This window comes from Eleutherodactylus coqui, chromosome 6, assembly GCF_035609145.1.
Source record: "Eleutherodactylus coqui strain aEleCoq1 chromosome 6, aEleCoq1.hap1, whole genome shotgun sequence".
Taxonomy (NCBI): domain Eukaryota; kingdom Metazoa; phylum Chordata; class Amphibia; order Anura; family Eleutherodactylidae; genus Eleutherodactylus; species Eleutherodactylus coqui.
In genome coordinates this window covers 163,054,273-163,072,121 of record NC_089842.1, presented here as the reverse complement: position 1 = coordinate 163,072,121, position 17,849 = coordinate 163,054,273, and the positions used below count along the sequence as shown (strand labels likewise).

General features: G+C 45.9%; 1 protein-coding gene across 3 annotated transcripts in view; it reads right to left on the bottom strand.

The window, feature by feature from the left end:
• TOGARAM1 (TOG array regulator of axonemal microtubules 1) overlaps positions 1-17,631 on the bottom strand; it is a 44,860-nt gene extending 27,229 nt beyond the window's left edge. The window contains exons 1-4 of one of the 3 annotated variants that reach the window (XM_066608108.1): positions 17,559-17,631; positions 14,247-15,734; positions 4,367-4,493; positions 1,191-1,438 (exon numbers count right to left, since the gene is read on the bottom strand). In XM_066608108.1, coding sequence (XP_066464205.1) covers positions 1,191-1,438; positions 4,367-4,493; positions 14,247-15,521 — 1,650 coding nt within the window. In that variant the 5' untranslated portion in view covers positions 15,522-15,734; positions 17,559-17,631. Of the gene's footprint in view, positions 1-1,190; positions 1,439-4,366; positions 4,494-14,246; positions 15,735-17,409; positions 17,425-17,538 lie in introns of those variants that run through there. The other 2 variants (XM_066608109.1, XM_066608110.1) reach the window with 2 other exon arrangements.
• Between the last annotated feature and the right edge of the window lie 218 nt (positions 17,632-17,849).

The following is a 17,849-nucleotide window of genomic DNA, read 5'->3' as shown; positions in this document are numbered from 1 at the left end:
AAAGTATATTTACAAAACAAACAAAAAACAGTATCCTCCACATGCTGCTCTAACAGATATTAGCTATATTCCAACTGTTGAGTATTCTGGGGCAATTTAGCCCCAAATCTGAGGTGGTGAAACATGTTGGGATGGTTTCAATAAACTCAATAATTGCTGTTGGTACACAATAATAGTTAGCTCGGTCTCACATGACCGGATTTGAATTGCATATTCCGCGAGCATTTGATCCACGGTAACATGTGGTTCAATCAAATGCATCGAGTTATAGTTCTACTCACATTAGAGCGTTGGAACCACGTAATCCGCTCATGGAAAATAGAATGCAGCATGTTCTATGTTCCCATGGAAATCCATGACAGAGCACAATGTTCTCTATGGTTGCTGATATACCCATAGACCATGTGCAATTACATTGCATATATGCTGCTGGTATCCGCGTCATCGCTAAGCGACAGCATGGAAAATATAAACTAAACGAAGAAAAAAAAAAACAAAAACAAAAACAAAAAAACAGTACTGCAGATGATCGCCTGTGTGAGTACACGGTCATGCGCAGTACAATTTCGCCACCATACGTGGCTGTATACAGGGTCGCGGCTGGAATCCGCTGCTGGTTGTGTGATAGGATTTCTCCTTCTTTATATAGCTAGTTATCTAGAAATATGGAATATAGCCAATTTCTGTTAGAGAAGCATGTAGAAGATACAGGGTTTTTAAATACCATTTTCCAATGCAGACCATTAAAATTTATACCCTTTATTAAAGTAACACCATACTTCGGGTTATATAGCTTCACGGAAATTGTGACTTGTCTATTAAACCCTGGTTTCCCTGGTGTCTTGTAACAGACTGGTATTGCAGTTCAACTCCCTATTCACTTCAATGGAGCTGAGCAGCAAGTAAACCAATCAGCAGCACCCCAAGAAGTTATATAGTCTGTCAGGTGGAACTATATACAACGGGCTCTATGCATGAAACTCAATGACATGAAAACAGCACCAATATAATAAATTAGTGCAATATATAAAATTCCACCTGATATGAGCAACCCCAGCACACACATCCACTCTCCAATGTGCCAATCCTAGTAATTATACTGTGGTGCCCAGAGACATCAGAAACCCTTTGAAGTTGATAATTCTCTCTGATGGATATGCTCTCGGAGGCTCTAGTTATTAAGCACAAACCTCTTCACGCTCGTCTTCATCTCTTAGACTTAAATCTAAGAGGTCAAGCACAAGACTCTCCTCTTCACTGGTCTTGTCGAGGGCTTTCACATCACTCCAGACATAGCTGCCGGGCACTGAACTGATTTCTGGCAATGATTTTGCTCCTCTAGTAATTGGGGGTACAGGCTTGGATTTATTCAGGTCTTTTCGTCCTGATGGGAGTCGGACAATGGAAGCCTTCAGTGGAATTGGAGCCTCTTCCTTAGCTGGTAATATAAAACATAGAGAGCAGATTAAAGGGGTTGTCTGGGATAAGAATAAGGCCGGGTAAACACAAAGATCATGACGTTGCATTGTGACATTGCAGAGTGGTGATCGTGGTCATGTTACTGCAAGCGATGTGATACAACTGCAACGTGACGGTCATGAAAAATCCAAACTTGATGGATTTTTTGTTTCACATTGCAAATCCTAAGCAGCCTTTACAACATAGAGATCACTTTATTCCGCATGCGGCATCTACTGCAGCACCTATAGGGAGATCCGTAGGGAAAGACGCAGATTGGAAGAAAACTGGTGATTGTCCATTCAAGGTCAAGGGGGGTGTACTGTGAATAGTGTAATTCGGGACAGACTATGGTGGCTACTTTGTGATAAAAGAAACAGGGGAGTAGAATGGAATTAGGATCCATGAAGAGGAGGGAACCAGATATGATGAATATACAACACATTAGCTGCAGCATGAGCTTACTGGGCTTCCAGGACCTGCAGCCCATCAAGCTCTGCAGCCAATCAGGTACAGAGGGCGTCACCCCCATCAATCTTGACTCCACCAGGGTTGCTTTAAAATATGTAGCTAAACTTTTAAGAAACTTCTGACACATCATCGTGAAAGGTCAGAAGTTTTGATTGGCGGGTGTCCAGGGACAGTTACCGCCACCGAATACTAAAAAGAAGGGGGCAGAAGCACTCAGCCGAGTGCTGTACCACTATGGCTGTAATGGGATATGTGCTGACTCAGACTTTCTATTAGTCCTGTAAACTGCTCAAAAGGGAACAATCGGCGCAGCAATCAGTAGGGCTTTAACTACCTGAACCCCACCAATCAAAACTTCTGTCGTATCACTATGATGTCAGAAGTTTTCTGAACGTTAAGTTCCACTTTAAGGTCACACGGGACTTGCAGAGTAATGCTGTGACTTCACTGTCAATCACAAGCAGCTATGTGTTGCTTCATGGCCCTGGCCTACAAAAGGGTTAATACAATCGATCATGAAACAGTGTTGCATTGTGAAAGATTATATCAAATAACTAGAACACTGCTTGAGTAAACATTAAGTCTCCCACAATGCACCACAGCAGAATGCGCTGAAAGATGTCAGCTCTTGGAGCCTGGTAGTTAACTGGGAAGCAGAATTTACAAATCTGAATGTAGCTCTGGATGTGACGAGTGTCAAAGGGTACTTTTACATGGGCTATTTCCCGAAAAATCGCTCAGACTTATACTCATAGTTGTGCCGTGTAAGGGTTTGGAGCAAAAAAAAAAAAAAATAGTTGTTGGTCACTTTGTTTCAGCGAGATGAAATGAAGTGACTACTGAGCAATGTAAAAGACCCTTAAGATACTAAGTAACACAAGATCAATACTAGGAAAAGAAAGCAAAGTAGAGTAAAATTGCATTAATACGGAAAATGTAATTAATTATCTCTTATTCAGTTTGCTGTAGACAAGAAGTGACAACATAGCGCTCTACATTTCCTACTGAAGGAACCCTTTCATTACTGACCCGCCACATGGCATTCTTTTCTGAGTTATATAATTAAGGAGAGGAAGTGACAGAGGATGGAGCACGTAGCTGACAGCTCATTCATCTCAAGGCTCTGCGCTGGACCCCCCAGGCTGCTGATGTGGTGGTGGGGGGTGATGGGCTGACAAACCACGTCAGAGCCCTGTGTGAGTTTAAGAACTTCTTGTTGCTATTAGTTGTAGCCTAAAGCAGCCAGGCCACAATGCAAAATCTCTAACAGGGCCTCCACCTACCACAGTGCTTTTCTCTCTAGCTTGCAGTCTTTAAGTCTATAATCATACGGAGTTTGCCATGTACATTTGGCGTATGCTACAGGAAGAATACAAGCACATACACCAAAGTTATCTATAGAACCTTATAGGTCAGACAGATGCCAAGAGTATCCTCTTACCCTTTCCTATACCATGATATAATGTGTCTTACATGTCTGCTTGTGTAGGATATATGCCCCTATGTGAATATGACGTGGCTCTACTTCAGCACATACACCAGTTTTCTCCAAACTAGACTAGGAATTTGGAGTCCAAGTCATCACCTTGATCTCTTTATGTTCCCCAAACCATTCCTGAACAAGTTCTACAGAGCAGTAAGATGCATTATCCTGCTGACAGAAGCCACTACCATTAGGAAATAGTGCAGGGCTGCGGACTACAAATATCATCTAGCAGCCCCTGGCTTCTGAACTTTTTAGTCGCCAAATTTAAATAAATATTATTTGAAATAAGACATACGGTGTGCAGTGCCCACATCTATTCTCCTTCTGATTCCTTCTTTTCTGCTTTTTACAGCTAATATTAAGTAGCAATATTAGCTAGACTATGATATTGACAGCTAGGTACAAGAATATAACTACTATAAAGCTGCCCCCTGTGTACAAGGATAATTCCGTACAGACGTTCCCTCCTTCCAGTGTCATCATATTCCAAACTGCCTTCCATGTGGTATAAATCCACCCCCCTCCCCAGTGCGATCCCGCGCGCCCAGGGCTCCCCCGTCCCCAGTGCGATCCCGCGCCCAGGGCTCCCCCGTCCCCAGTGCGATCCCGCGCGCCCAGGGCTCCCCCGTCCCCAGTGCGATCCCGCGCGCCCAGGGCTCCCCTGTCCCCAGTGCGATCCCGCGCGCCCAGGGCTCCCCCGTCCCCAGTGCGATCCCGCGCGCCCAGGGCTCCCCCGTCCCCAGTGCGATCCCGCGCGCCCAGGGCTCCCCCGTCCCCAGTGCGATCCCGCGCGCCCAGGGCTCCCCCGTCCCCAGTGCGATCCAGTATGATCACGCGCTCCCCCCCGTCCCCAGTGCGATCCCGCGCGCCCAGGCTCCCCCGTCCCCAGTGCAATCCAGTATGATCACGCGCTCCCCCCCGTCCCCAGTGGGATAAGTAATGAATCGTTACCGGAGAGGGCTGACAAGGTCTCGGGCTGGACACGGTGCTCAGCAGGTGGCTGGTGGACAGAGTTCCTGGTTTTAGCAGTTGGGGTCTTTACAATGGGAGTGTGTTGTACATCAAACGTACAGGGGGGCTGCAAGGAGAAAGACAAAATTCATCATTACATCACCAAATATAGAGACAAATTACAGAAGTCCACTATGGATCAACACACAAGGCTGGAGAATAAGGTGGGATAACGAAGTATAGTGAGTAATCCATCCAGATCTCCATGGGGGGTGGGAGAACATATTCTGGGGGCGCTGCTTAGCAAACAGAGCCAATAGGTAATTAGGGAGACATATACCAACCTCTACTCCCCTTAGCCACAGTTCCCCCTGACAAATGAGGACACCTGAACAACGCACGGACTCAGCTGGACTTAATCAAGGTCAATTTTCAGTTTATGAATATAAAAAAAAAAGTTTTATTTTATAGCCAGTAATTCCATATATAGGATAGGAGGATTCGAATCTGCACTCCAAACAGTAGCCCTTCTTATTGAGCATGCTGGATAGCCCCCCTGATTCCCAGACCCGTGTTCCTCATCCCTTGTCTCCCATTTCATGTCCTGGCTCAGTGTTTCCCTGTGTAGTCCAGCCAGTGTATTATACCTTCCCCAATTAGTCCCCTATATAAACCAGCCCTGCCAATCCCTCCTTGCGTGTTTATTGTGCCTCCAACCAAGCCAGCTTGACGCTTACCTGCTCCTCTACAAACAGATTGTCCATCTTGTGTACCAGACCTCGGATTTTCCTTCTGACTTGGTTACTGCTTAAACCCTATGTGCTGCACCAGCATCCCGTGTACCAGACCCCAACTGTCTCCTTGACCTAGTTTCCCACCAGTGGAGGTTACAAGGGACTCCCAGTAGTATTTCCAAACTTTTCTAGCCTTGGGGTATCCCCAGGGAAAGAAAATTTCTGCAGGGTACCACTACCAAAAAGGAGGTGTGGTCAGGGGGCAGGGCTTATAACGACATATTATTTAATCTCCGATATTCCGGGCATCCGGTGACCGCAGCTGGTAACCTGACCAGTGGCGTTGCACTCACTTGAGGCCGCCAGGTGCCCAGTGAAGGAGGCGCCGAGAACGCAAAGACTTCAGGAGGTGAGAGGGAGCAGGGCATCATCTGAAATCAGCTGCGAACGTGCAGCCGATTTAGAGTCAAAATCCATGCCAATAGTGCGTACTTTGACCGTCTTGTGGAAATGCTTCAGATTTTGCTGCAAAAAAATTCCGCTAGGTGTAAACATCCCCTAAGGCTCGGTCCACAAGGGACTGATTTGCTACAGAATGTCTGGAGTGTCAAAAAGCCTCCTGAAAACCCACGCCATTTTGTGTGGGTTTTGACATAGTTTCTTTTGTGTATTTTTGTACGGAATTCACCCACTCATTGCAAAGAGGTGAATTCCATAGTAGAAACAGCGCTAAAATTGACGCACTGCGTGTCAATTTTCGCAGAGTTTTGTGCAGATGCTTTCTGCAACTTATCGACAAGATTTTTTAAATCTCATCAATTTTGCTGCTGCTGTAGATGCCGCAAAATTTCCGTGCGGAGGGTCCAGACGGATATTCTGTAGTAAATCCGCCCCGTGTAGCCCCAACCTTAAGGGGTTTTCCAGGCAGCTCCTACTGGGATACACCGGGGTCGGAGAAGAAGCACTGCCCCGTCTTGGGTAGTGGCCGGTGCTCGTAATTGCAGGGGCAGCGCTCATTGAAATAAACTGTGTATCCCAGTGGGCAAGTCAGCCGAGTGACTCCCAGCCTGGGAGCCATGGCACCCCTGGTGGGTTCTGAAGGCACACAAGCGTGCCACAATACTCTGGTTGGGAATCACTGACATGTAGTATAGCACAGTATGTGTGTCGTAGTTACCTAATAATCCAATATTTCCCCTCAGATTTTTCTTATTATTTTCTCCTTGCAGTAGCTTCCTGCACTGACTTTGGTTGAGCTTGGGCTTTTATACGGCATAAAGTGTTCCCATTTGAATGAAGCAATGGTCACGAGTGTGCATCACTGTGTCAATCCCCTTCATGAGAAGGCCTAAGCTAAGCTAAAAGCTTGTACTGACCCGTCTCCAGCATTCCCATAAAAATTAATGGAGCAGTAGTGCGCATGCGTGACCAACATTACATTGCTTCAGGGACACTCAGAACCCCCTATTGTCGAGGTTGAGACACTTTTCACCAATCCTATAGATAGGTGATGGGTTTTACCATGACAACAACAACTTTGAATATTATTTATAAGACCTCAAATGAAACCCTTCAAGCATGGTCAACTCTTCGTTGAGGCCTACAGATTACAACAGCTGGAAATCAGTGAGCAGGAGTCGTCCTCCCAATAGGTGAGAGGTCTCAAAAGGTGGGGCGCACGTTCCAGGCATTTATGGTATATGTTGAGGATAGGTTAGGACACCCCTGTAAGGTTGAGATGAATAGGACTATCATCATGACCTCCATAGTGATTTTCCTAAGACTTCAGTCATGACCTCTGAAGGTCACACGGCCAAATTCCACTCTGTACACTCCTTAAAGTAAAATGCCAGGTAAAAAGCGCCTAAGTGCTATGTAATGCTGTTGTATGGTGTAATTAGGATTATACGTCCCATTAAAAATTAGATTCAATGATCTGCTCTGTATTTAAGTGTAGTTTAGACAGGGCAGAAGGTGAATGAGCTCTTATCGGAGGTCTCTTGGCAACATCACACCTCCTCTATGTATACAGCAGGTAAACTCCGGCCAGACAATGGAAACACTGGAGGCTACTGGCACAAACTATGTTTAACTTGTGCAACTAACAAATAAAGTGACTATCAGGAGGACAGAAGTTCTGGCTACAAGAGAGCGTACTGCACATGCGATAATACACGCGGGAACTTGGTTACTACACGGCTCAGATTGCTGTTAGTGAGGGCTGTCAGATATGGAGTTGCTACGTTCTCCCCATCTTTGCGGGGATTTGCTCCCACTCTAAAACCATGCTAATTTGTCAATTTAATAATTATGATCAGATCTCATAACATCAAGTGTATGCTCTATATACAGAAAGGGGATTATTAACGGTGGAAGAGTCTATTATCTGTTACCCTTAGGCTCTGCTCACACTTCCACGGGACAATTTTCATCAAATGTAGAAAAAGAATAAAACAGTGCTGCATTATATTTTATATACATATATATATATATATATATATATATATATATATATATATATATATTATATTATATACACATACATACACACACACACACTATTATTCCCTTGGCAGAAACCAGACGGAACCATTATAGGATAGATAGGATGGCACTAACAAGCATGAGACCCTAAATGCATCAGAAGGAAAAGATGTGGTGAACCAAACAGCAGAGAACTCCACCTCCATACTTGTTTGGGGGGGGGGGGGGGTGTCAAGTCTAACATATCTATGTTCTTCTGTGTTCTATAATTCTGATTTTGACTTCCAAGAGACATAACTTTCATTTTCTGACAACAGACCTCTATGAGGTTGTTTTCTGCGGGATTTTTTATTGGAATCATTTAGGCCTCATGTCCACGGGGAAAATCAGATCCGCTGCAGATTCTACATGTAGAATCTGCAGCGGGTCCCTCCTGCCCCGCGGACATGAGTGCTTAAAATAGGAATTTAAAAGCATTTACCTTTCCGTAGCGGGCGGGGACACTCTGCTGTTCCTCACGGCCGGATCTTCATTTTCGGCCGGCGGATGAATTCCTGACGCCGGCGGCACGTCGCCGGCACGTCGTCGACGTGCCGCGCGCATGCGCCGGGCACATCCGCCGAGCCGAAGCAAGGGAGATGCGGCCGTGAGGAAGAGCAGAGCTTCAGCGCCCGCTCCGGGTGAGTAATTCTTTTAAATTCCTATTTTTGGTCTCCCGCGGATCCGGACGGCTTCCATAGGCTTCAATAGAAGCCCGCGGGAGCCGTCCCCGCGGGAGACCCGCATGAAAATGGAGCATGGTCCAGATTTTTTCATGCTCCATTTTTAAAAAAATCTCTTTTATTGACGATCCGCGGGTATTTATCTACCCGCGGGTGGTCAATGCATCCCTATGGGATGCGGATCCGCGCGCGGGAGATCCGCTGCGGATTTTAAATCACATTTTGCCCGTGGACATGAGCCCTTAATGTACTGAAAATACCAAAAAACATTTCTAGTAGGGCAATATGGCAAAACTCAAAGCTGGTTAAATATTTCACAATGCATGTTGGAAACAACCAGTAAATATCTGAGTAACCATCTTTAAAGAGGTTTTGTCATTAGAGAAAAAAAAAACCTATTCCTCCCCAGGCAGCCATTTAACTGCACCTTCACCTCACTGTTTGACTGTCCCATTGAAAACAGTGGGTGATGCGTTCCGAGGGACATGAAAAAAATAGGACATGCTGTGATTTTTTTTACCATGCAGCATCGCTATGAGGAAAATCATCGCTGACGTGTATGACTCTATTCAAAAGAATTGAGTTCACATTCGCACAAGTTTTGTAGCCCAACTTTGGTGCCGTCACTGCATTAGTACTCCTGTAGGACATCTGCTCCATTCACTCAGGGACCTGTAGATAGGGGCTAACTTTATAACTTTGCACAACCCCATTAAACGAGAAGCTGGATTCCACCTGATCATTCAGGATCCCAGCTACAAGATTACCTTTGATCAGCTTATTGTCCTAAAGTCAACCATAAGAGGGACATTTTACACAATTATGTATTGATTCTCTGTCATTCAAAAAACACAAGGAAAAGCAAACTTCAAAAGCCCTTTTTTAATATAAATATGCACAAAGAAAGACTAGAAGCAATGGGATGAAACTGAAAGGGAGGAGAGACATTAGAAAAAAAAAAAAAAACTTTCTGACAGTGAGGGTGATCAATGAGTGGAACAGGTTACCACAGGAGGTGGTGAGTTCTCCTTCAATGGAAGTCTTCAAACAGGCTGGACAGACATCTGTCTGGAATGATATAGTGATCCTGCACTGAGCAGGGGGTTGGACCAGATGGGTATTAGTGTATCTTGACGCCACCAGAAACTCCTGATGGAGTCAAGATTGACAGGGGTTGACTCCCCCTGTACCTGATTGGATGGACAGCAGGCTGGGCTGTAGGTCCTGGAAGGCCACCGTTGCTGAAAAACGCATACAGCAGCCGCTCCAAGGGGCATCCTCGCTAGGGACCCAGAAGGCGGAAGCTCCCTGATTATGAAGCCTCTTGTCCTCTCCCGCCACCGGCCCACAAGAGCCCCCCCACACTGCAAGACCACACGTTAGGACCGGACAACAAGCGGCCACTGCTCCACTCCCCCACCTAAATCAGCACTGCTGCAGGGAGGGCATATGAGTTCCGGGAGACACAGAGCCGGCGGCTGCGCACTTCTGCAACAGACACTGTCGGTGGCCCAGAAGCAGCTACACATTCACTCTCCCACACCCCGACCCAGTGTAATTTTGTAATCGGCGCCACTGCAGGGAGGGCAGAGGGACGCCCACACACACACTCATTTCTGGCGCCCACAGCGTCCAGGACCTCAGCACCGATGACAGTGCTGCGCACAAGGGACCCAACCTAGTCAGGGGACTGCCACATGCAGCGCGGCTCCCTGAGGGACGCGAGGCAACAGCAGCGGGTCAGCTCACTTACATCCAATGCTGCTTCAGCCCCTCAGGCATTCCTGCAGGTTGGAGGACCTTTACCTATTGCGCCAATCGGAAGCTGTAGGTGTGAGGGGCCTTTTTCCTGTCAAACCCCCTAGCTTCCGGTGGCGTCAAGGTACACGAATACCGACCAGATGACCCCGGAGGTCCCTTCCAACTCTACCATTCTATGATAATATGACCTTAAGCAAATCTCCTGATTAGAGTCATCACTTAAGAACTAAAGCTGGATGTGGGCACTACAAGAATAAAAGGACTGAAGAAAAAAAAGATGGCGTAGACGTTCATTTGACAGGTCTAAGATTATAGCAACCTTTCCTCAAGCAGCTAATTATGGTGCATCTCAGCAGACCACCCACAGCAGATTTACTCTATGCAAGAGCAGAGGGTTAGATTCTGAAGTCAAATTGTTCCTGCTTTCCTTTCTTCCTCCACAGCTGTCCTATACACTTGTCATCGTAATGTCCTCCTTTGGTTGCCTGACATCATTATGGTCTAAGAGTGCATTCACACAGAGCACATTTTAGTGATGATCCGTACCAAAATCCTCAGTATATTTTGCACTGTGAATTTGGTGCAGATCTGCATCAGATTTTCCCCTTTCAATTGAAGAGGTGATATCTACTGCAGATCCACATCAAGATCCAAGTCAAAATCTGCACCAATTATGCCACGAGTGGGAAAATACTGTTGTGGGGCAACTGCTTTTTTTGATGGTTTAAGCACTTGCTCAAGTTGCCAGAAGACAGCTCACCAGTTCTGCAAACATTGCATGTACTTTTCAACCAAATAGCCTTGCCATATGGGCTGCAAAATCATTGAGGTCTTCAAGTCGGCAAGGAGAAGTTTTCGGCCTTGGAATAAAACCCCAGGATGACTGGCGAGTACCACTTTTCCAGTATCCTTACCAACGTCTTATTATTGGTGGGTCCAAGTGGAAACAATTAAGGCTCAATCGGTGCCAACTGGATGACTAAAGGCTCATTTACACCAGCAGATGATCGCTCAAACGAGCTGCTGATAAGAGTGAAGGACGATTTTTAGGTTGGACTGAATTTAACGGCTAGCAGTGCCCGAAAAGTGCACGATGGGCGCATGTTTAGACGCAACGATTATTGCTAAAACAATTGCTTTTTAGTGATTTTTTACCGATTATCGGTTGGTGTAAATGGGCTTTAATACAGATGCAAAAAAAGTCTTCAGAGACTGCTAGGATCTCTAAGAGGCTACCTTTACATATAAAAAGGCTATTGTGTGAATAATTGCACTAAAGAGTGAATGCAAATGATAGTCGTTGCATGTAAAAAAAGTCCACCAACATGAAGAGGCGTGATAATTTGCTCACTAGTTACTAATGATTCCATTAAAAAATAATCGCTGGTTGATCAAGTCATCTGGTGTAAAGTCAGAGTCATTAGTACTTCAACGACTTGCGAACCAACGCACATAGAAGTCCCCCTACAAACGATAGGTCAACATATAACCACTCACTAACTAAATGAACCGCTGTTATTCATAGGCTTCAGTGACTTTTGAGAGAGACTATCTGAATGATAGATGCTTAGGCCGCCTACACACAAGCGGAAATTCCCGCGGAATTTGCACTGCTGGAAACCTGCATAGGATTGCGTTAACAAACGCAATCCCATGCAGACGGCCGCGGTTTGGCCGCACGAAAGCTCGCGCGGCACACAAACTGCAGCATGACCTATTTCAGAAACGTCACTCACCCGACGCTGGATCCGACCCGCCCGTCTTCAGCCGGCCTTAGTGTAAAGGTACCCTTAGCGAATCCATTTGCATATACAGGTAGGTATTAACTGAAATCATTGAGGTCATAAATATAATTGAAGACAGCCCGGTATGACCCGTCTTATCTCTGCGTAAAATGTTTGGCCCATAAGACCTTATCAGGACATTGTGGGTGGACAATGAGACTTGACTAGACACGGATGCAGCTTGGTTGATTGTTAAGGTACGGTCTGCTGATCAAGAGCTTAGAGGCCCATTTACACATAACGATTAAAGTTCAAAATTCATCCAAGCATCCGAAAATGAGCGATAATCGTCACATGTAAACGCGGGCATCGTGCACTTTTCGTTTGAACAATGGATTTCAGTTAAACTTAAAATCCATCGTTCAGCCGCTGAACTACTGAATACATTCCATTTGAAAGTATTATGCTCATCTTTCAATAGACTGCAGGATGTTCTCCCCGCCTCAGGTTTACACTAGCCGCAAGGAGAACAATGCTGGCAGCCACGAGTAGAACTATGGAATATGAGGCCGCTGTTTACACAGCTGGGCAGGTCTTTAAACACATGCTGGGCTCTGCAAACAAAGGCCCATTTAGACACAACGATTATCGCTCAAATGCGTCTAAATGTGCGGCCATCGTGTGCTGTTCGTGCACTATTCGCTCATCGGTGATTTCTAGCAAGCAAGCTAGAAATAACCAATGACTGTTATCAGCGCCGCACGCTAATTTTCTCAGCGGGGCGGTGCCGATAGTATTTTTTCAGCTTGTATCAAGGTGAGACTTCTCAGCAGGATACCAGCTGAAAGCTCCGAGAACAATGCAGCTGTTTGCATATTCAAAACAGCTGCATTGTTCTATGAGCTATCACGGCGTTATCTGGCTCCGACTGCATAACGCTTAAGTAGCTAATTAGAGCTAAGCAAAGATGATCACTCAAAACTGTCACTCAAACTGTTGCTTGAGCAATTTTTGAGCATTCATCACTCCGTGTAAATGGGCTTAACTCATGGAGGCCCTTTTACATGCAAATGAAGATTATGAACTGTTCATTGCCATTAACACTTTATGAAAATAGATTGCTAAATCTTTCAATCCTTTGAAAGATTATCTTTGCATGTAAAAGAGCCTTAAGTTTTTAACAAGATTCCATGTCAATTATTGCTGGTCCCTCCAATTCTAGCGTATGTGAACAGTAGTCCCCCACGGCTCTGCAGTCATTGCTGGATTACTACTCCTAGCAGTCACCTATCAGGGAGTTAGCAGGTGAGAGAGGGAAAGGCCAAGTGATAGTTGAGCTTCTACAAGATGCGCAACCAATATAATTACCAAGTGGGGGGATATTATAACATGGTGCACGATCCCATTAGAATCCGGACTCAGAGACCCTTTAGAATAGTTACCAAATAACAGATAGTGAGGATCAACACTCAGGAACTCACCATGGAAACGTATAAATCCTTTATTGCTCCAACAAGTCATACTTTATCTGCGACAGAGAATCACTACTTCCCCGAAGCGATGCACTTCCTCAAGTTTCACGGTCCGATATCGAATTCGCCCATGTGAAATTAGCCTAAGAGGCATCTAGCAGTAATCATGTGAAAGCCTATAACTAGAGATGAGCAAGCATACTCGATAAGGCAAATTACTCCAGCGAGTAGTGCCTTATTCGAGTACCTGCCCGCTCGTCTCTAAAGATTTGGGTACCGGCGCCACTGACAGGTGAGTTGCGGCAGTGAGCAGGGGGGATCGGGGGAAAGAGAGGGGGAGAGAGATCTCCCCCTCGTTCCTCCCCGCTCTCCCCCGCCGGCACCCGAATCTTTAGAGACAAGCGGGCAGGTACTCGAATAAGGCACTTCTCGCTCGAGTAGTTTGCCTTATCGAGTATGCTCGCTCATCTCTACCTATAACCCATCCTTTCAAGTGGCAAGAGTTTCATTCATGGCTGGCTCAAGGCTGCAGAGATATAGCGATTTAGTGTGGGACGAATTCAACAGTCATCCCTGTGTTGTCCGTACAGTAGGTGGAGGCCGTATAGAGCATTTCTAAAACAGTTTGCAAAACTTTATAAAAGTCATTAAACATGTTACCATCATGAAATATACTGTTTTAAGTGGGTCCATCTTTTGGGAACGCCCTACACTTTTTTATTTAACTCCGAGATCCACAGGTAACAAGCATCTACCATGCGTCAAATGAACAAGATTGTAAATTCAAAGACCTCAAAAACGAATATTTTACTGGATTGTGGGGTGAAGACGACAATGATCGATGCTCCCCACGGTCATCAAGAAACATAAACCTATGGCGAAAGATCCCACGGAGGTTCACATATGCAAAGACGTTGTGATGAATGAGTGAAACCAACAGTGAGAAGACATGAAATCGACACAACGTAGCCATACAAAGTTACCTGTTCTGAGGTCAGACTTCCAGGAAACACATCCAAGACTCCCGAGTCCTGATTTTCCCAAGGGAACTTATTTTTTCCTTTCCCTGCACTTAACATTCTTCGAGCAACAGGATCTATGTGAGGGATACCCTCTCTGCCACCGGGGTCTGCAGTTTGATAGTGCCCACTTTGTACACGGTTGCCAGTTAACAGCCAGTCAGTGTCTGCTCCGGGCAGGTGAGTCCCTTTGATATGCACAGATGATGGGAAGGGAAGGGCATATTCCACTAAACCTTGAGGGGTAATCCTAGGAAGGGTCTTACGCGCCAACCTGGCCTGAACTGCATTCATTAATCCATCTCCATTTTCTTGTAGCTCTACTTCATCCACTGCTTTCAGAAGGCTGCTTTTTCCAGGGCCCATAGAGGCTGCCAAGACAGCAAAGGCTTCCAAGGCAGCATGGCGGACTCTCCTCTTGCTATCAATCAAACAGGGTGCAATCTCACAAGCTAAAAATGGTAAATTAAAGTCCTCGCTTGGATAAGTCAATAGAGACACGATACAAATATTCACCACCTCCTCCCTCACTCGGGAGTTTTTGTGTTTTAGGTTTTCGAGCAACACCGTCAACACCTTGTACGGTCCGATGACCTTCATGAGTCTCATGTATATTTTCATATATTCCTGTTTTACTGTTATCTTACCATCTTTAAGCAGTTTCACTGTGGAAGAAATAATGGGCCTCAGGAACTCCTTAACACCTTGACCGAAGTTAAGGACAAAGCAGTTAAGGACGTCTAAGGTGACAAGGACAACCGTGAAGTTACTGTCATCGAGCAGCGTACATAAAAAGCTGATAAACCCAACCACGTTGGAATGGGATACAGCACTGAAGTCACAGTCTTGGATGAGATACTTCAATTCTTCAATAGCATGGGTCCTGGACTTATAGTCCTTCAAGTCAAGGAGCCTGGTCTGCAGCTCCTTAGGTATCACCCCACAGCTGAGGTTGCTGTCACTTAAAGATATATAGGTCTTGTCTGGAGGATGACTTGTTATGACCGCAGAGTTTCTGCTACGTGAACGCGGTCTACTTTGAGAATTACTTCTCTGGATGACCAGTTCATTCGGTAGATCACAGTAAGAGTTGTCTTGGGTATATGATCTCCTCCGTCCAGATCCACTTCGCAACTGTGAGATTTCTCCATTATTGGCAAAGGGTGCCACAGAAGATACGTGGACCTCCATAGTTTTACTAGATATGGATAAAAGATCTCCACTGTCACAAAACTTCATTCTCTACATGATGATGAGGATGGATGATGAGGCTGCCTTGTGGGCCACCCACAATGTGATTCAGATGGTGATGTGGAGTTCTGCCACCCACCAACCTACAGATACTTCATATTGTGTAGGAGATGTCAGAGACGGGGAAAGAAATCCTACAATCAGGTATCATAGCTGCCTTTTTGTTCTTCCTCGCACATGCTGAAGATGACGAGGAGCTTCCTGAGGGATTGAAAGAAGAAGAAAAAAAAGTTAACATAGAAAACAGCTATCGAATATAAAAATAGTATCTAGGAGAGAAACATAAAAAAACAGAATACAATGCTTTTTTAAAATAAAAAATATATAAAATAAAAGTTATTGCAATAGTTTCACTGATTGAAAAAAAAACAAAAAAAAAAAAAAACGCATCACACTCATTTGCAGATCTCATAGAATGCAAGTATGACGCGATTTTTTTATTTTTTAATGATCCCATAGAAACGAATAGGTGATTCCTGGCAAAAAAAAAATATAGGACAAGCATCGATTTTTCAAAATCGTTCATGTGAAAAAACGCATTAAAATCAATGTCATTTTAACGTGCGAGTTCCTTCTACATCGTAATAGGACAAGACTTGTGAGTGAAAATGTAAACCCAGCTTTAAGGTCCTTTTGCATGGCTGATAAGACCAGAGCGTTCTTCCAAACACTTATTTGCCCAACAATCAGGCCGTGGAAAGGTACCACGAATCAGCCAACGAAAAAGCAATTGCTGATCAGCTGATTGGGTCAGGCTAGACTCAGTTGGACTTCATGAGGGGCATCGCCCTCTGGATGTTGGCATTGTGAGAACAGTGCGCCCATCCTCTATAAAAAAAACACCAGTTAATCAAACAAGTAAAAAATGGCTGCCTGCCTACTTTGAGGATATCTTTCATGTTGTTCGGGGAGCAGGAAAGGGGAATCCCTGCAGCCGAACGGTTCAGTCTCTGCATGAAACCGAATAGCGCTGTTTGGACCCCATTGACTATAGTGGGGTCCGTCCGACTGCCTCCCTGCTGCCTGGCTTTTGGATGAAGGAAAAACTGCTCTAAATAACTATTATTAAAACCTGCTGTTCCCATTTTAAGGCTGCGCTCCCACGGCGCCAATTTCTAGCAGAATGTCCGCAGCGGGCAATCTGCAGCAGTTGGCTTACCAACTCCACATCCCTGCTATAACGAAGTGTATTTGATGTGGGCCACAAGTTTCCACAGCGCTCCGCCTCACTTCCAATATTTTTGCGCCGTCGGCGTTTACTGAACCTGACAGCCTGTAGTGAGCGCCGCTGGTCAGGTGACGCCTTTTCCGTATCACCTGACTAGCGGCGGTGCGCACACTACAGGCCGTCAAGGGGCACTGATATTGTAGGTGAGGAGGTGCGCAGTATTCTCCGGGATCAGCCGCGGATACGCATCTGATTTCGAGTCTGAAATCTGTGGATTTGGGATCGGTTTTGAATGCGGAGATGCTGCAGAATTCGCAGCCGAGCTTTGCCACTGGGAAAATTCCACAGCATTGAACTTAAAACGCACCCTTAGGGCGAGGGCACGTTCACAACAATTGCAAGTGCCGCCTGGCATTTAGGGGGGAGATTTATGAAACTGGCGAACACAAAAGTCTGAGTTGCCCCTAGCAACCAATCACAGCACAGCTTTCATGTTGTTGTCTGCTCTGGTAAAGTGAAAGCTGCGCTGTGATTGGTTGCTAGGGCCAACTAAGAGTTTTTGTCTTCGCCAGTTTCATCTATCTGCCCTTATAGAATGCTATTGCCTGAGCCTATAAGCCATGACCGCTCCTTGGGAATCCCCCAACCACTGACGTCACATGGAGCTGCATTTACCCCCCACACATGTGCCGACAGCCCTTCACCCACCGATCACAAGTCCTTCGGAGTAGACTGGACATGAGTCGCCCAAATATCCCGCTGCACAGAGCTATCGGCTACGTGCTAGCAGCAGCGCCCCCTATCTGCCCCCTCCATCCACCAGCCCGCCCTCCCTACCGCACACAGAGAAGCACAACCTCCCGCTGCCCTCTTCGGCTTGCACTGGCTGCAGCTCTTGTGTTGCCGGTTGCTCTGGACGGAGGCGATCAGCTGACCCGTGACGTCAAAGAGCTACAGTACGTCTGTAGAGCCAATCTTCCTCGGTCCGCGGTTTTCCTGCACGCCTATTCCGAGTGTTGTAGTAACCTGCCGTGAACACACGGAGCGTGAATGAGCTGCTGCTGTCCGTCACCCGTTCCTACAGCAACAGCAATGAAAGCCCCGCCCTCCTCACGTGAGGACATTTCGCCGCCCATTGCACTGTGGGA